The 15,194-nt window shown below is 40.2% G+C and overlaps 1 protein-coding gene across 2 annotated transcripts in view; it reads right to left on the reverse strand.

The window, feature by feature from the left end:
- Window positions 1–15,194, reverse strand: part of prrc1 (proline-rich coiled-coil 1) — a 31,664-nt gene that overhangs the window by 3,838 nt on the left and 12,632 nt on the right. For both annotated transcript variants that reach the window (XM_055875384.1, XM_055875386.1), the window contains exons 5-7: window positions 9,221–9,323; window positions 5,330–5,493; window positions 3,075–3,178 (exon numbers count right to left, since the gene is read on the reverse strand). In XM_055875384.1, the coding sequence (XP_055731359.1) occupies window positions 3,075–3,178; window positions 5,330–5,493; window positions 9,221–9,323 (371 nt within the window). The remainder of the gene's footprint in view (window positions 1–3,074; window positions 3,179–5,329; window positions 5,494–9,220; window positions 9,324–15,194) is intronic.

Raw genomic sequence — 15,194 nt, forward strand, 5'->3', positions numbered from 1 at the left:
TAGATGGCACAATGATAATCTACACTATACTTGCTTGTTGTGTCAAACTGAAATTAGACAAACTTAGAATTCTTGCAACCAGGAAATGGTAGAGCAATTTCTACACATTGCACCTTTAAGCATGGCGTATGCATCACAATGCAGGCAAGACAGATCATGACAAGAGTGAAACTAACCAATAAGCAGACAATGAGCAAATCACACTTTTGGATTTAGGTTGACAGGAAGTAGTAGGGAAGGGAGGGGGAACCATTAACTAAATAATATGGTCCATCAATTGCAACCCTCTGACAAAGCAAGGCAGTGAGCAGCACCGAATACTGGATGGGGATATTCCAGACTAGCAATAACATACCTGATACAACTAACAGCCACACCTTCACCTGCTCGACTGACAACATGAACACAACCCTGGTCTTATTAACTGTCAATGCTCCTCCATATAGTATTCTACCCTTGTGATGACAATCTTATTCGGTTCATTGGCCCTTATTCTAGCGGAGTCAAACGACTGGGAGCTGGTCTAAGCTATAAAGGCTGCGTTTACACAGGCAACCCAATTCTGATCTTTTTCCACTAATTGGTCTTTCGACCAATCAGATTAGCGCTTTTGCAAATAATTGGGCAAAATATCTGAATTTGGTTGCCTGTGTAAACACAGCCATTTTATCCTTGGCTTGGCCCGCAACATTCTTGTCCTTGGCTTGGATTGCAACATTCTGTTCATTTGAGGAAGCCCTCAGGGAGGTTGAGCCACTCTGCTACTTGGTGATAAAAAGGTAAAGGCATTCAAGGTCGAGGTCAGAAGAGCTCATCTGTTTTAATGCCCTAAAGCACATTACTGGCCGTGTGGGGAGATCAGCAGTCTAGCTAAACTGCACAGGTCTCATAGTTGATTTTCTGAGGGGGAAATGGGAGATTTGACACGTGTAGCAAGGTGAGGTGAGGTATGTTAGATTACTAGAGCCTTCTGGGGACATTGGGTTGTTATCTGATTTCTGAAAAAGTCTGTCAAGGCTCATGCTTTTCGACCCTGCCAGAGCGCACCACACCCTAGCTCAGTATCTTCCAAATATGGGGCGAGAGAAAAGGGAAGCTTGGCTATTGAAGTCACAATCAGTTGACCGATTTTGGCCTGAAAGCAATAGTCTATATCTTAAAATTGCGATTTTGTGGTACTGTATCAAATAAATTCAGACTAATAAAACAAAAAAATGGTAGAAGGATTTCAAGAAAAATGCATTTTCAAAAATGTATTAGTAAAGTTCCAGAATGATAATTTTTTTATAAAAAAACTAATTGCAATACATACGTAGCATTATGTAACCATATAAGATATGCCACGGTGTTGTCAAATGCAGTCTGACTGCTTTGTTATATAGACTACAGGCTGTTATGATAGTTAAAGCCACATTTCTTAGTCCTTAAAGGGGTACCCCAGTGTTTGACTTTGGGGTCATTGTTGTTCACGTTGTATATAAATGACATTGAATATACTGTTAACACCTGTAACATTCATCTCTACGCAGATGACAGTTATTTATTCCTGTGCCTCTTCAGGTCAGCAGGCCATTTGTGACCTTCAGCATGATTCCGACTCAATCCCCCCCAAAATCCCTTACTGAGATTAAATTACTGTTAACTGCAAATAAAACCAAGTTTATTCTGTTCTCTAGGTCTCGTAATGTTGATCCCGAGGAGTTGCGTATTTGCACTTCAAATGGAGCAAGTTTTTCACTAAGTACTTGGGTATCTGGAATGATGATGAATTGTCTTTTGAGACACACATTGAAAACTTTACAAAGAAGCTGAAATCTATTTTTTTATTATATAGAAATAAATCCTGCCTCTGTTTAAACAACGCTGCTCCCTGTAACAGACTATGGTGACATTTATATGCACGCGGCAGCCTCTGTTTTGAAACCATTGGACTCAGTATTCAATTCAGCAATACATTTTATCACTGGGGACAGTTTTAGGACTCATTGTCTTATTTACAAACATGTGGGATGGACCTCTGTAAGAAGAGAGCTGCACTCTTATTTACTTACATAGCAGTCTTGCAGAAACTTCCTCTGTACATTACTTCATTGATTCAATTTAGACGTACAAATTACCAAACCCGTTCTCAGGGATGGATAACTCCGGAGATCCCTTTAGTCGCCACAGAATTAGGAAAATCTGCTTTTAGTTTTGCCCCTTGTGGAACTTTCAGGCATTTCAAATGATTGATTGGAGACTTATGTTACAGAATGCCATTGCATTTCTTAAATCTGTTTAATGTTGTGTATGCGTTTTATAGTGTGTTTTATTTGGAATGATTATGTAGGGCTGTTGTGCTTTATTTATGTTTGTTTGTAAATGTATACAAGGCTCTCTTGTAAAATAGTATTATTTTAATGTGACTCTAAATAAATGTTAATATATATACACATTTTCTGTAAATCTATCATCTTAAACATAATCTTTGATATTTTAATTAAACAAATGAAATGCTCTTGGAAGAGGTAAGAATGAGCATTTCAGAAAGAAAAAAATTACAGCTTAATAAAGTAAAGATAATTAATAGGAGGTGCACACAGAAAGAATATTCAAATTCACATATGAAAAAATGTATCATTTCCTTCTCATTGATTGATATAATCCTTGGCGTAAACATTAATTTCAAATCATTCCAAAATTATAATCCATTTTAAAAGGGATAATGGGAAAGCTTACGAAACAGCATTCATTATCTATGATGAGGTTTTTGGACCCAATGGTACATATGAGGGGAGATAAGCAGGCTGTTTGAGAGAGTTGCACAAGTGTGTAACAAGGGAGATTAAAAATAGAAAAAAAGCTAACTTGGTCATTCGAACACGTTCTTACATAGGAGGCAGCTGGCGATGTGTGTGTGTGTGGAATGCTGGGAGTGTGTACAGTGAAATGAGTGAGTGCGAGAGGGTGTGTGTGTGTGCATGCGTGCGTGCGTGAATGAGGGTGTATGAAAGTGAGTGTATGAAATGCATGTGTGTGAAATGTGTGTACAGGGGATTTGAGATTTAAGGGGTCTTTTCTCCTACTGTGCTTACTTGTCGGGGAAAAGCTCTGCGATGAAGTTCTCCACAGAGACCACGGGTTGCTTCTCGTGGATGACGCCCGCCCGCCGCAGGCTGTCGATGCGCTCCTGGGCCCCCTGTGGAGACAGACACACCTCAGAATCAGGCAGAACTAATTTATCAATAATAAAGACGTTTATTTGAGCAACTGCAAGGAAGATCACTCCCTCAGGAAGAACCCGGAGAGTAACTTCCAGGACACAGGAAAGGAACTCAGGATATACCGGAGTGGATCTCAAAGATTTTACAATCACAGTCTTTACATACTTAATCTACACAAAGAGCTGCTTACCCCTCCAAGGGGGAAGAAAGCTTATAAAAGAGATAAGGGGTAATTGGCTCCACTTCCTTAGAAAAAGAAAACAAATGAGAACAGGTTCTAGCCAGTTCTCACAGCCTATATGTCTAAGATAGGCTTTAAAGATCCTATCACGCTAACCAGAGGAAAGTAGATTTCCGCCTGGCTAGGCTTTTAGTGCCCTATAGATAATGAGCCAGTAGTAAATTACTCCTCTGTGCGGTTTGTAAAGAGGTTACTGGACAGATGTGCAAAATTAGCAGTGAATAGCACTACTCAACTCAAGCATTTACATAGCATTAGGCTGTGTAAAACGGTTTTGCGCCAACAAGTGGAAGAGACCCATCGCTGGATATGCGCAAGTCAGACCACACACACGTTGCCCGCCACCATCCAGCCTGTTGCCAAACATCTCTCTTGTGGTGAGACATCAAGAATCAAAAGGAAATGCACACACACAAAACACTTCTCTGGATGACTTAACACTGACCAGAGTGTTTACCGCATGCAGTAGAATGAGCTCAAGGCATTTTCAATACAAAGCTTGTTGCTGCAGTATAACAGCATTTGTCAGCCTGGGTCTGAGGTGCTTTACATGGCACTGTACGTAAACCAGAGTACCCCTGTGTCTGTTTGTTGATTCTTAAGGAGTTTCCTTCACTGAGAAGATGATGCATTGCTGCCTAAATAGAACTGGACACAAACACCATCTGCTTCCATAGAGAACAGATGTGTGAGGATAGCGTTTAAGACCAATGGATACCTGTTTGTTAAAACACACTAAGGGCTGGGAATTGCCAGGAACCTCACGATACGATTTCTATTGCGATTCAACACTAATTTCATTCTGATTCCATGGTTTAAACATATTGCTCACCATATGTCTGCTGCAGAGGGAGAAGAGAGAGCCATGAGAAAACAAGTTGATCAGTCATTGAAATAAGGGCTGAAAACAAATGGGCTTCCTATTTAAAAACTAGATGTAGAACAAGCTATGAATGAAAAATACTGTAGTTTTTGGTGCAGGTACAGCCAACTTGAGCAAAAATAATTTTGCGATACGATAGCCAAAAATAATATCCCCATATATAACTGCTGTTTTCAAAGTATTTCTGCTGTTTTGTTTCATAGCTCGTAAAATGTATCTCACCAAGTCAAAGAACTACGAATCCTATCGCACCTCACGCAGCAACACCGCCTGGCTGGGGGCTGTGCGCACGTGAAGAGCTGAGTGAAAGATTCATTTTTAGAAGTGATAATTTACTTGAAGCAAAAGAGACTTAGTCCTTATGTTTCTTTGGCTATTTACATTGTTTTGTTCACAAGCTAGGTTGTTTCTCCATGTTTGAATTTCAACTGCTAGGGAAGACAACACTTTCTACTAGTCAGACTCAAATCCCACAGGCACAAACATGACTAGTGACGTTACTACAACATACCACATTACTTCTTACCAGTAATACTTTTTAAAAATAGATTTAAAAATCTACCTGCCATAATGGCTGGTAGACCAAAAAGTTTATTTTATGGCCCGACCCCAGTTGTAGCTGAATATAATCTTATCGCTGTCAGTGACTACTGGTGTCCTATTACATGGCAGCACATTCACAGTCTAAGGGTATCCTTTCTACATGAACACATTTGTTACATTGTTGCTAGAATTTGAGTACTAATGACTTCAGTAAATAGGTGTGACAGAAGTGGGATTTTTTAAATATCCAAAACCTGAGCATTAACGTATGTTTTCAATATAGTCTAGATACAGTATACTGTATATATATATAATGTATAAAGAACTGCAATACATACACAGATCACACTTTAAACAAACTATAAAGGCTTTATATATATATATATGTCTTCATTAGCACTAATACATAAAAAATGCACACCAGTGTCTGAGCTATTGGGAACGTGATAGACAGCTGACCTTGACTCCGGCTGCGTAGCCAACGGGCTGCGGGGCGATGTTGGACTGGCCGGCCTCCCCGGTCACCATGGCCATGCCAAACACCTCTTGGAAGGCATCTCTCACTGCCCCCACCTTCACCTCTTTGTCTGATGTCACCACGATGTCCAAGTCCCCGCCCGACTCTAAAAAAACACAGACACAGTTAATACAGGAATAATCTCATTCCCAGACACTTCCCCCCAAATGTGCGATGTCTGGTGGACCAGACTTTATTTACCAACCAGCCATCCATCTCACACAACACCTTCCCCCTAACCCTACCCCGTACAACAAGTTCCTGCCTGGGTCCTGCCTCCATTAAACTCACTCACTTCTCTACATCAATCCTCACAATCTTTTATTTTTAATCATTCTAATTCATTATATATTCTATGAGCCCTATACCCCTGAAACCATTGATAGTCCAGAGAAATGTTGCCATCAGATTGACAGACATTCCACTGAGAACTCGATCACTCTGTATTCAACTGCTGAAAATGCAATTGAGTCGCTAATGCCAATGTGTGTAGCCTATATTGTTAAATCATGCCTGTTTGTGTCTCATGGTTGACTTGCCCGGATCATTGTACCGCTGCCTGTTTGCCTGGACATCTCAATAGAAAAAGAGAGCTGGTACATTTTAAAGGCAGTGCTCATCCAATCCTGAACCTGGAGACTCAGTGTGTAGACTTTGGCTTTTGGTGCATCAGAATGAACACCACCTGATTTAACTGACAACCAGGGATGTAGTGCTGCCGTAGCGGGAGGTCCTCACTTTTTCCCAATTTGAGACGACCCAGAGATGCATGGTAAAAATACACTACATGACCAAAAGTATTTGGACACCTGCTTGTCAAACATCTAATTTCAAAATCATGGGCATTAATATGGAGTTGGTTGCCCATTTGCTACTATAACAGCCTCCACTCTTCAGGGAAGGCTTTCCACTAGATGTTGGAACATTGCTGTGTGGATTTGCTTCCATTCAGCCACAAGAGCATTAGTGAGGTCGAGCACTGATGTTGGGCGATTAGGCAAGGCTCGCAGTTGGCATTTCAAAGGTGTTCGATGGGGTTGAGGTCAGGGCTGTGTGCAGGCCAGTCAAGTTCTTCCACACCGATCGACAAACCATTTCTGTATGGACCTCGCTTTGTGCACAGGGGCATTGTCATGCTGAAACAGGAAAGGGCTTTCCCCAAACTGTTGCCACAAAGCTGGAAGCACAGAATCGTCTAGAATGTCATTGTATGCCCTAGTGTTAAGATTTCCCTTCACTGGAACTAAGGGGCCTAGCCAGAGCCATGAAAATTAAAAAGTCCAATGGCGCCGAAATTTACACCACTCCAGCCGACACTTGGCTTTGCACATGGTGATCTTATGCCTGTGTGCGGCATAACTTTCACTTCTCACAATGATGCTGGTTTAGTAAAGTTAGATAAAAGCTGAATCAATGTCTTGCAAGATCACATATGTAAAATATGAATGAATCATTAGTCTAACAGACCCAAATATAATAGCATATAGGCCCTACTGTAGCACAGTAGGCCTATAATATGTTAAACCAAAAACACCACCTCAGTCAATTCTTATCTGAAGCTGGACAGTAACATTTGTTTCCTCATGCGGCCAAAACGCAACAGCGCGCCCCGCAGGAAATAGTTTGGTTTAAACAGAAAACACTTAAGAAAGGCTTAGAGTTTGCATGCAGTTTGACAGGAAAAACATGACCAAAAAAAATCTAGCACGATTGACTGTGATAATGGGCTATTTTGAAATTAGTTAGTGTATGCCCAACTGTGTTTGAGGGTATTAAAAATTTAAAAAAATCTTGAGATAAGATGTGTGGGCATAGGCAGATGTTGCAATTGGAGGATGCATTTTTATCTATAATAATATTCAATAGGCTACATCTGTGGGTACAACCTGACTGAAATGATAACATTTCATTGTTAAATGTTAAAGCTGGAATGAAAAAAAAGACTGCACACCCAGTGGGTTTACAGCAGTGGTGGAAAAAGTACCCAATTGTAAGAGTAAAAGTAAAGATATCTTAATAGAAAATTAAAGTAAAAGTGAAATACTACTAGAGTAAAATTCTAAAAGTATTTGGTTTTAAATATAAGCAAGTATCAAAAGTAAATGTAATTGCAAAAATGTACTTAAGTATCAAAAGAAAAAGTATACAACATTTCAAATTCCTTACATAAAGCAAACAGAAGGGAAAGTTATTTATTTTACAGTTAGCCAGGGACACACCAACAGGTAGTCAGGATGACCAGGGATAAGTACGTGAATTGGACCATTTTCCTGTCCTGCTAAGCATTCAAAATGTAACGAGTACTTTTGTGTGTCAGGGAAAATGTATGTGTCACGTTCCTGACCGGTTTTCTGCTATTTTGTATGTGTTTGACGGTCAGGGCGTGAGTTTGGGTGGGTAGTCTATGTTATATGTTTCTATGTTTGTATAAGGGTGACCTGATATGGCTCTCAATTAGAGGCAGGTGGTTTTCATTTCCTCTGATTGAGAGTCATATTAAGGTAGGTGTTTTCACACTGTTTGTTTGTGGGTGGTTGTCTCCTGTGTCTGTGTCAGTGTATGTTACGCCACACGGGACTGTTTTCGGTTTTATTTGTTTGTTCGTTTTATGTAGTCAGTTTTCCTGTTATTGAGTTCTTCACGTTATATGTAAGTTCGTGTCCAGGTCTGTTGACTGCGTTTGTTATTTTGTAAATTCTCAAGTGTTTCGTGTTCGTCTATCATTTAAATAAATTCATTATGACTGCATACCTCGATGCATATTGGTCCGACCCATGCATCTCCTCTTCAGACGAAGAGGAGGAGAGCAGCCGTTACAGTATGTAGTAAAAAGTACATTATTTTCTTAAGGAATGTAGTAAAGTAAAAGTAGAAAAAAATATAAATAGTAAAAGTAGATACCCCCCAAAAACGACTTAAGTAGTACTTTAAAGTGTTTTAACTTAAGTAATTAACACTACTGGGTTTACAGCACCAGGATTAAAAGAAAAACAGTTGAGGGTTTTTATTTAATGTAGTACAAGGTCAAAAGAAAGAAAATGTAGTTTAAAACAGTCAAACAATAATGAGTAAACAAGGCGCTTACCCATTATCGATTCGCTATATCCATGAAGGAGAGTGCATGCTAGCCCAAGACGAGTATGAAAATCAAGAGACTCAACAAGCGATTTTATCCTGTACGTCCCGCAAGGAACATTTAGACTTAAGTCAGTGGCAAGTTCTTATTTAGAGGAGGAGCTTTTCTGTGATTTTATTAATCTGGCAGTGATTGGGAGTCCCATAGGGCGGCGCACAATTGGCCCAGCGTCATCGGGGTTTGGCTGGTGTAGGATGTCATTGTAAATAAGAATTGGTTCTTAACTGACTTGACTAGTTAAATAAAAACATTCTGGCACCAGCACACATTGTTTGCATCCCAAATGGCACCATATTCCCTACATAGTGCACTACTTTTGTCCAGGGCCCATAGGAATAGGGTGTGACTTGGGACACACCCATTGGGCTATAATGGATAAGCTTCATCCCAATCCCCCACCCTTCTCCCCAAAGTGTGCGCTCGTACACTTCCTGTAATGGATTTCAAAGCAAGGGATTTATGTAAGCATTGGCTAGCTAGAGTGCGTTTTCAAATGGGTTGGGCTCAATTAAAATGTAAGTAAATTCAGGAAGTTATTTTTTGGGGGGAGAAAAAAAGAAGAAATTGCTTCTCCTTTTCGGTTTATTGAGAAGTACGTTTTTTTCAATTTACTAAATTGGAATTTCAGTTCCTGAATTGAATAACCCAAACCCTAGTTCTACCACTGTTAAATGAATGATAAATGTTGTTGACTTACTGATGTATGGCGCCATGCCCGGGTCCAGAGTGGTGATCATGGATTCCACTGAGTGCTTGGTTTTATCCAGGACCGTCTTTACCATGTGGTTACCTGCCACGCCCTGAGGATGGACACACACAGTTAAAACATGTTCTAAGGCTGGATGTCATTTGCATCCCCTTAATTGACTGGTTGAAATTTTATTTATTTTATTTCACCTTTATTTAACCAGGTAGGCTAGTTGAGAACAAGTTCTCATTTGCAACTGCGACCTGGCCAAGAATAAAGCAAAGCAATTTAACACATACAACAACGACTTACACATGTAATAAACAAAACATAGTCAATAATACAGTAGAAAAATAAGTCTATATACAATGTGAGCAAATGAGGTGAGATAAGGGAGGTGAAGGCAAAAAAAAGAGGATATAAGACGTTATGCTAATTAGTGTGACAATGAATGCGCTAATGACCCAAGCTAATTAGTGTCATAGCTCATTACTTCTACAGGTGGTTAAGGAAATTAAGTTAGGCTAAGTGACTGTTTCAAAGTACCATTTTTACTCTGTATCTCAGTTGTTTCAAAAGCATTCTAATGTAACTGAATAAAAACATACCATCATTAACTCATGAGTCCGTACACCAGGGGTGGTTTCAGGACAAAACAAAGTTGAGGGAACCCTGAACAGTTCCAATTGTTGAACCAACAGCTTGTGAGCGTTTGTGCCTGCCTGCCCGACTACCTGCCAGTGTGCAATGTGCATGTAATCCCAAACAAGACTGGATGGCAGGGTTTCCGTTAGCCTGTAAAAGCCAGGCATTTGGCCGATAAAAAAAAAGCTGATAAATTTGGCAGTGGCCAATTATCCGGGATAATGCTTTTTAGCCTATTCGTTGATGTAAATACCAGTCGATGTAAATACATTTGACTGGTCATGCTTATCTACAGGTAATTTTGCATCATTTTGAGGAATTAAATCGGCGTGTGTGTACAATACAGTGCATTCTTAAAGTATTCAGACCCCTTCACTTCATACACATTTCGTTACAGCTTTATTCTAAAAGGGATTATATTTAAAAAAAATCCTCAACCTATGCACACAATACCACCTACGGACAAAGCGAAAACAGGTTTAGAATTTTTTGCTAATTTATTCAAAATAAAAAATAGAAATAGCTTACTTACATAAGTATTCAGACCCTGTGCTATGAGACTCGAACTTGAGCTCAGGTGCATCCTGTTTCCATCGATGTTTCCACCTGTGGTAAATTCAATTGATTGGACGTGATTTGGAAAGGTACACCTGTCTATATAAAAAGGTCCAACAGTTGACAGTTCCGGTCAGAGCAAAAACCAACCCATGGAGGTCAAAGGAATTGTCCGTAGACCTTCGAGACAGGATTGTGCCAAGGCACAGATCTGGGGAAAGGTACCAAAAAATGTCTGTAGCATTGAAGGTGCCCAAGAACACAGTGGCCTCTATCATTCCGAAATGGAAGAAGTTTGGAACCACCAAGACTCTTCCTAGAGCTGGCCGCCTGGCCAAACTGAGCAATCAGGGGAGAAGGGCCTTGGTCAAGGAGGTGACCAACAACCCGTCACTGACAGAGCTCCGGAGTTCCTCTGTGGAGATGGGAGAACCTTCCAGAATGACAACCATCTCTGCAGCACTCCAAAAATCAGGCCTTTATGGTAGAGTGGCCAGACAGAAGCCAATCCTCAGTAAGGCACATGACAGCCAACTTGGAGTTTGCCAAAAGGCACCTAAAGGACTCTCAGAACATGAAAAACAAGATTCTCTGGTCTAATGAAACCAAGATTGAACTCTTTGGCCTGAATGACAAGCTTCACGTCTGGAGGAAACCAGGCACCACTCATCACCTGGCCAATACCATACCTACGGTGAAGGATGGTGGTGGCAGCATCATGCTGTGGGGATGATTTTCAGCAGCAGGGACTGGGAGATTAGTCAGGATCGAAAACTTGCTCCAGAGTGCTCAAGACCTCAGACAGGGGCGAAGGTTCACGTTCCAACAGGACAACGACCCTAAGCACACAGCCAAGACAACGCAGGAGTGGCTTCGGGACAAGTCTCAATGTCCTTTAGTGGCCCAGCCAGAGCCCAGACTTGAACCCGATCGAACATCTCTGGAGAGACTTGAAAATAGCTGATGCTCCCCATCCAACCTGACAGAGCTTGAGAGGATCTGCAGAGAAGAATGGGAGAAACTCCCCAAACACTGGTGTGCCAAGCTTGTAGCATCATACCCAATAAGACGCAAGGCTGTGGTCACCGCCAAAGGTGCTTCAACAAAGTACTGACTAAAGGATCTGAATACTTATGTAAAATGTTTATTTCAGTGTTCATTTTTAAAATAAATCTGCAAAAATGTCTAAAAACCTGTTTTTACTTTGTCATTATAGGGTATTGTGTGTAGATTGATGAGGAAATAAAAACAATTTAATCCATTTTAGAATAAGGCTGTAACGTAACAAAATGTGGAAAAAGTGAAGGGGTCTGAATACTTTCCCGAATGCACTGTATGAGGCTCGTCTTACATTTGCTTCAAAGTAGAGGTCGACCGATTAATCGGAATGGCCGATTAATTAGGGCCGATTTCAAGTTTTCATAACAATCAGAAATCGGTAACCTTTATTTAACTAGGCAAGTCAGTTAAAGAACACATTCTTATTTTCAATGACGGCCTAGGAACGATGGGTTAACTGCCTTGTTCAGGGGCAGAATGACAGATTTTTACATTGTAAGCTCAGGGATTCAATCTTGCAACCTTACGGTTAACTAGTCCAATGCTCTAACCACCTGCCTCACGAGGAGCCCGCCTGTTACGCGAATGCAGTAAGAAGCCAAGGTAAGTTGCTAGCTAGCATTAAACTTATCTTATAAAAAAACAATCAAAATCACTAGTTATAACTACACATGGTTGATGATATTACTAGTTTATCTAGCGTGTCCTGCTTTGCATATAATCGATGCAGTGGTATATGCAACCGTTTGGGCCGCCTGGCTCATTGCGAACTAATTTGCCAGAATTTTACGTAATTATGACATTGAAGGTTGTGCAATGTAACAGGAATATTTAGACTCATGGATGCCACCCGTTAGATAAAATACGGAACGGTTCCGTATTTCACTGAAAGAATAAATGTTTTGTTTTTGAGATGATAGTTTCCGGATTCGACCACATTAACCTGTTTGGGATAGGGGGCAGCATTTTCACTTTTGGATAAATAGCGTGCCCAGAGTGAACTGCCTCCTACTCAGTCCCAGATGCTAATATATGCATATTAGTAGTAGTATTGGATAGAAACACTCTGCCATTTCTAAAACTGTTTGAATGATGTCTGTGAGTATAACAGAACTCATATGGCAGGCAAAAACCTGAGAAGAAAATCCAAACAGGAAGTGGGAAATCTGAGGTTTGTAGTTTTTGAACTCACCCCTATCGAATACACAGTGGGATATGGGTTAATTTTCACTTCCTAAGGCTTCCACTAGATGTCAACCCTCTTTAGAACGTGGTTTCAGGCTTCTCATGTGAAGGGGGGGCGGATGGGAGCTGTTTGAGTAAGGGGTCTGCCTACAGCCTCGTTCTCAGTCACGCACTTTCACTTGAGAGTTAGCTCTCGTTCCATTGTTTCTCTACAGACAATGGAATTCTCCGGTTGGAACATTATTGAACTTTTATGATAAAAACCATCCTAAATATTGATTCTATACTTAGTTTGACAAGTTTCTTCGACCTGTAATATAACTTTTTGGAACGTTTCGTCCGAATGGACCAGATGGATTTGTTTGGATTTGTTTACCAAACGCCCTAACAAAAGAAGCTATTGGACATAAATGGACATTAACGAACAAAACAAGCATTTGTGGAATTGCGATTCCTGGGAGTGCATTCTGATGAAGATTATCAAAGGTAAGTGAATATTTATATATGAATAATGTTGACTACCCAACATGGCAGATATTTCTCTGGCTGGTTTGGGCTCTGAGCGCCGTTCTCAGATTATGCTTTTTCAGCCAAGTTTTTTTATTTATTTTTATCTGACACAGCGGTTGCATTAAGGAGAAGTGTATCTAAAGTTCCATGCATAACACTTGAATTTTCATCAACATTTATAATGAGTATTTCTGTGAATTCATGTGGCTCTCTGCAAAATCATAGCATGTTTTTGAACTACTGAACATAACACACCAATGTAAAATGAGATTTTTGGATATAAATATGCACTTTATCGAACAAAACATACATGTATTGTGTAACATGAAGTCCTATGAGTGTCATCTGATGAAGATCAAAGGTTAGTGATTTATTTTCTCTATTTGAGCTTTTTGTGACTCTTCTTTTTGGCGGGAAAAATGGCTGGGTTTTTCTGTGACTTGGTGGTGTCCTAACATAATTGTTTGTGGAGCTTTCGCTGTAAAGCATTTTTGAAATCAGACACTGTGGCTGGATTAATGAGAATTGTATCTATAAAATGGTGCCTAATACTTGTATGTTTGAGAAATTTGATTTATGAGATTGGCTGTTGGCGAGGGGTTCCGCTAGCGGAACGGGGTTAATGACCTAAGGTTAATGACCTAAGGCTCGTATTTCTGGTTAATGACCTAAGGCTCGTATTTCTGGGTGTTATGTTATAATTAAGTCTATGATTTGATAGAGCAGTCTGAGCGATGGTAGGCACCAGCAAGCTATTAAGCATTCATTCAAACAGCACTTTCGTGCGTTTTTCCAGCAGCTCTTCGCAATGCTTCAAGCATTGCGCTGTTTATGACTTCAAGCCTTTCAACTCCCGAGATTAGGCTGGTGTAACCAATGTGAAACGGCTAGCTAGTTAGCGGGGTGCGCGCTAATAGCGTTTCAAATATCACTTGCTCTGAGACTTGGAGTAGTTGTTCCCCTTGCTCTGCATGGGTAACGCTGCTTCGAGGGTGGCTGTTGTCGATGTGTTCCTGGTTCGAGCTAGGGTAGCGGCGAGGAGAGTGATGGAAGCTATACAGTTACAATGGCAATAAAAGTGCCTATAAGAACATACAATATTCAAAGGTATTATTCATTATTTATTTGAGGCTAAATTGATTTGTTGAAAGGGCACTGCACATGCGAGCTGTTTCATGTGACAGAGATGAAAATATCTGTTAGATATTTAGAGAGGTTTAATAGGACACTTTGAAGTAGAAGTTTTGATTTTTCAACACCAATACCGATTTATTGGAGGACCAAAAAAAGCCGATGTCGATTTTTATTTGTAATAATGACAATTACAACAATACTGAATGAACACTTATTTTAACTTAATATAATACATCAATAGTGTTTTTCCGCTAATTGCATTACGGAACGAACATTCGCACGTAGCCTACCGCCTCAATGTGAGGATAAAGTTTATCAAGATTTTAAGCTAAACATTCTGATCTGTTGCATCAGATTCATTGCTATAAAAAATAAACTAAATATGGAGCCTAGGCCTACTGGTTTTATGACTTTGGGATCCATCTTCCCACAACTGTCCCAGAGGCTGTTTGGAATAGGCTATTTATTTATTTATTTATTTATTGACAAGCTGACCAATAGAATAGGTAAACTTTTCTATTCTGGGGGATAGTGATTTTGCTGTTCGTTACTCATCTTGTTGGCTGAGGAAAAGTAAACGTGGACAGTTCAAACATGTTCAAAGTGCACATCAGAATTCGGGTTGAAGGACTGCAAATAGTTGCACACTCAACAATGTTCTGTTAATATAATGACCATAATCTAAACGTGATCTGTCATTCTGAGCAGCGTGGGTGGACACCCTAATCAGGTTACACACCCAATGCATATGGGTCCGGCAGATTTCTCAAAATGTCTGGTAAATTAAAACGTTGCCGGTCAAATGTACGGCGCAACATTTTCCTAACAGAAGCCCTGCTGGATAAATACCCTTAGGCCTTATTCCCAGTAGAGACTGGATGGATACAATTAGGCC

Source organism: Salvelinus fontinalis, chromosome 21, assembly GCF_029448725.1.
Source record: "Salvelinus fontinalis isolate EN_2023a chromosome 21, ASM2944872v1, whole genome shotgun sequence".
Taxonomy (NCBI): Eukaryota; Metazoa; Chordata; class Actinopteri; order Salmoniformes; family Salmonidae; genus Salvelinus; species Salvelinus fontinalis.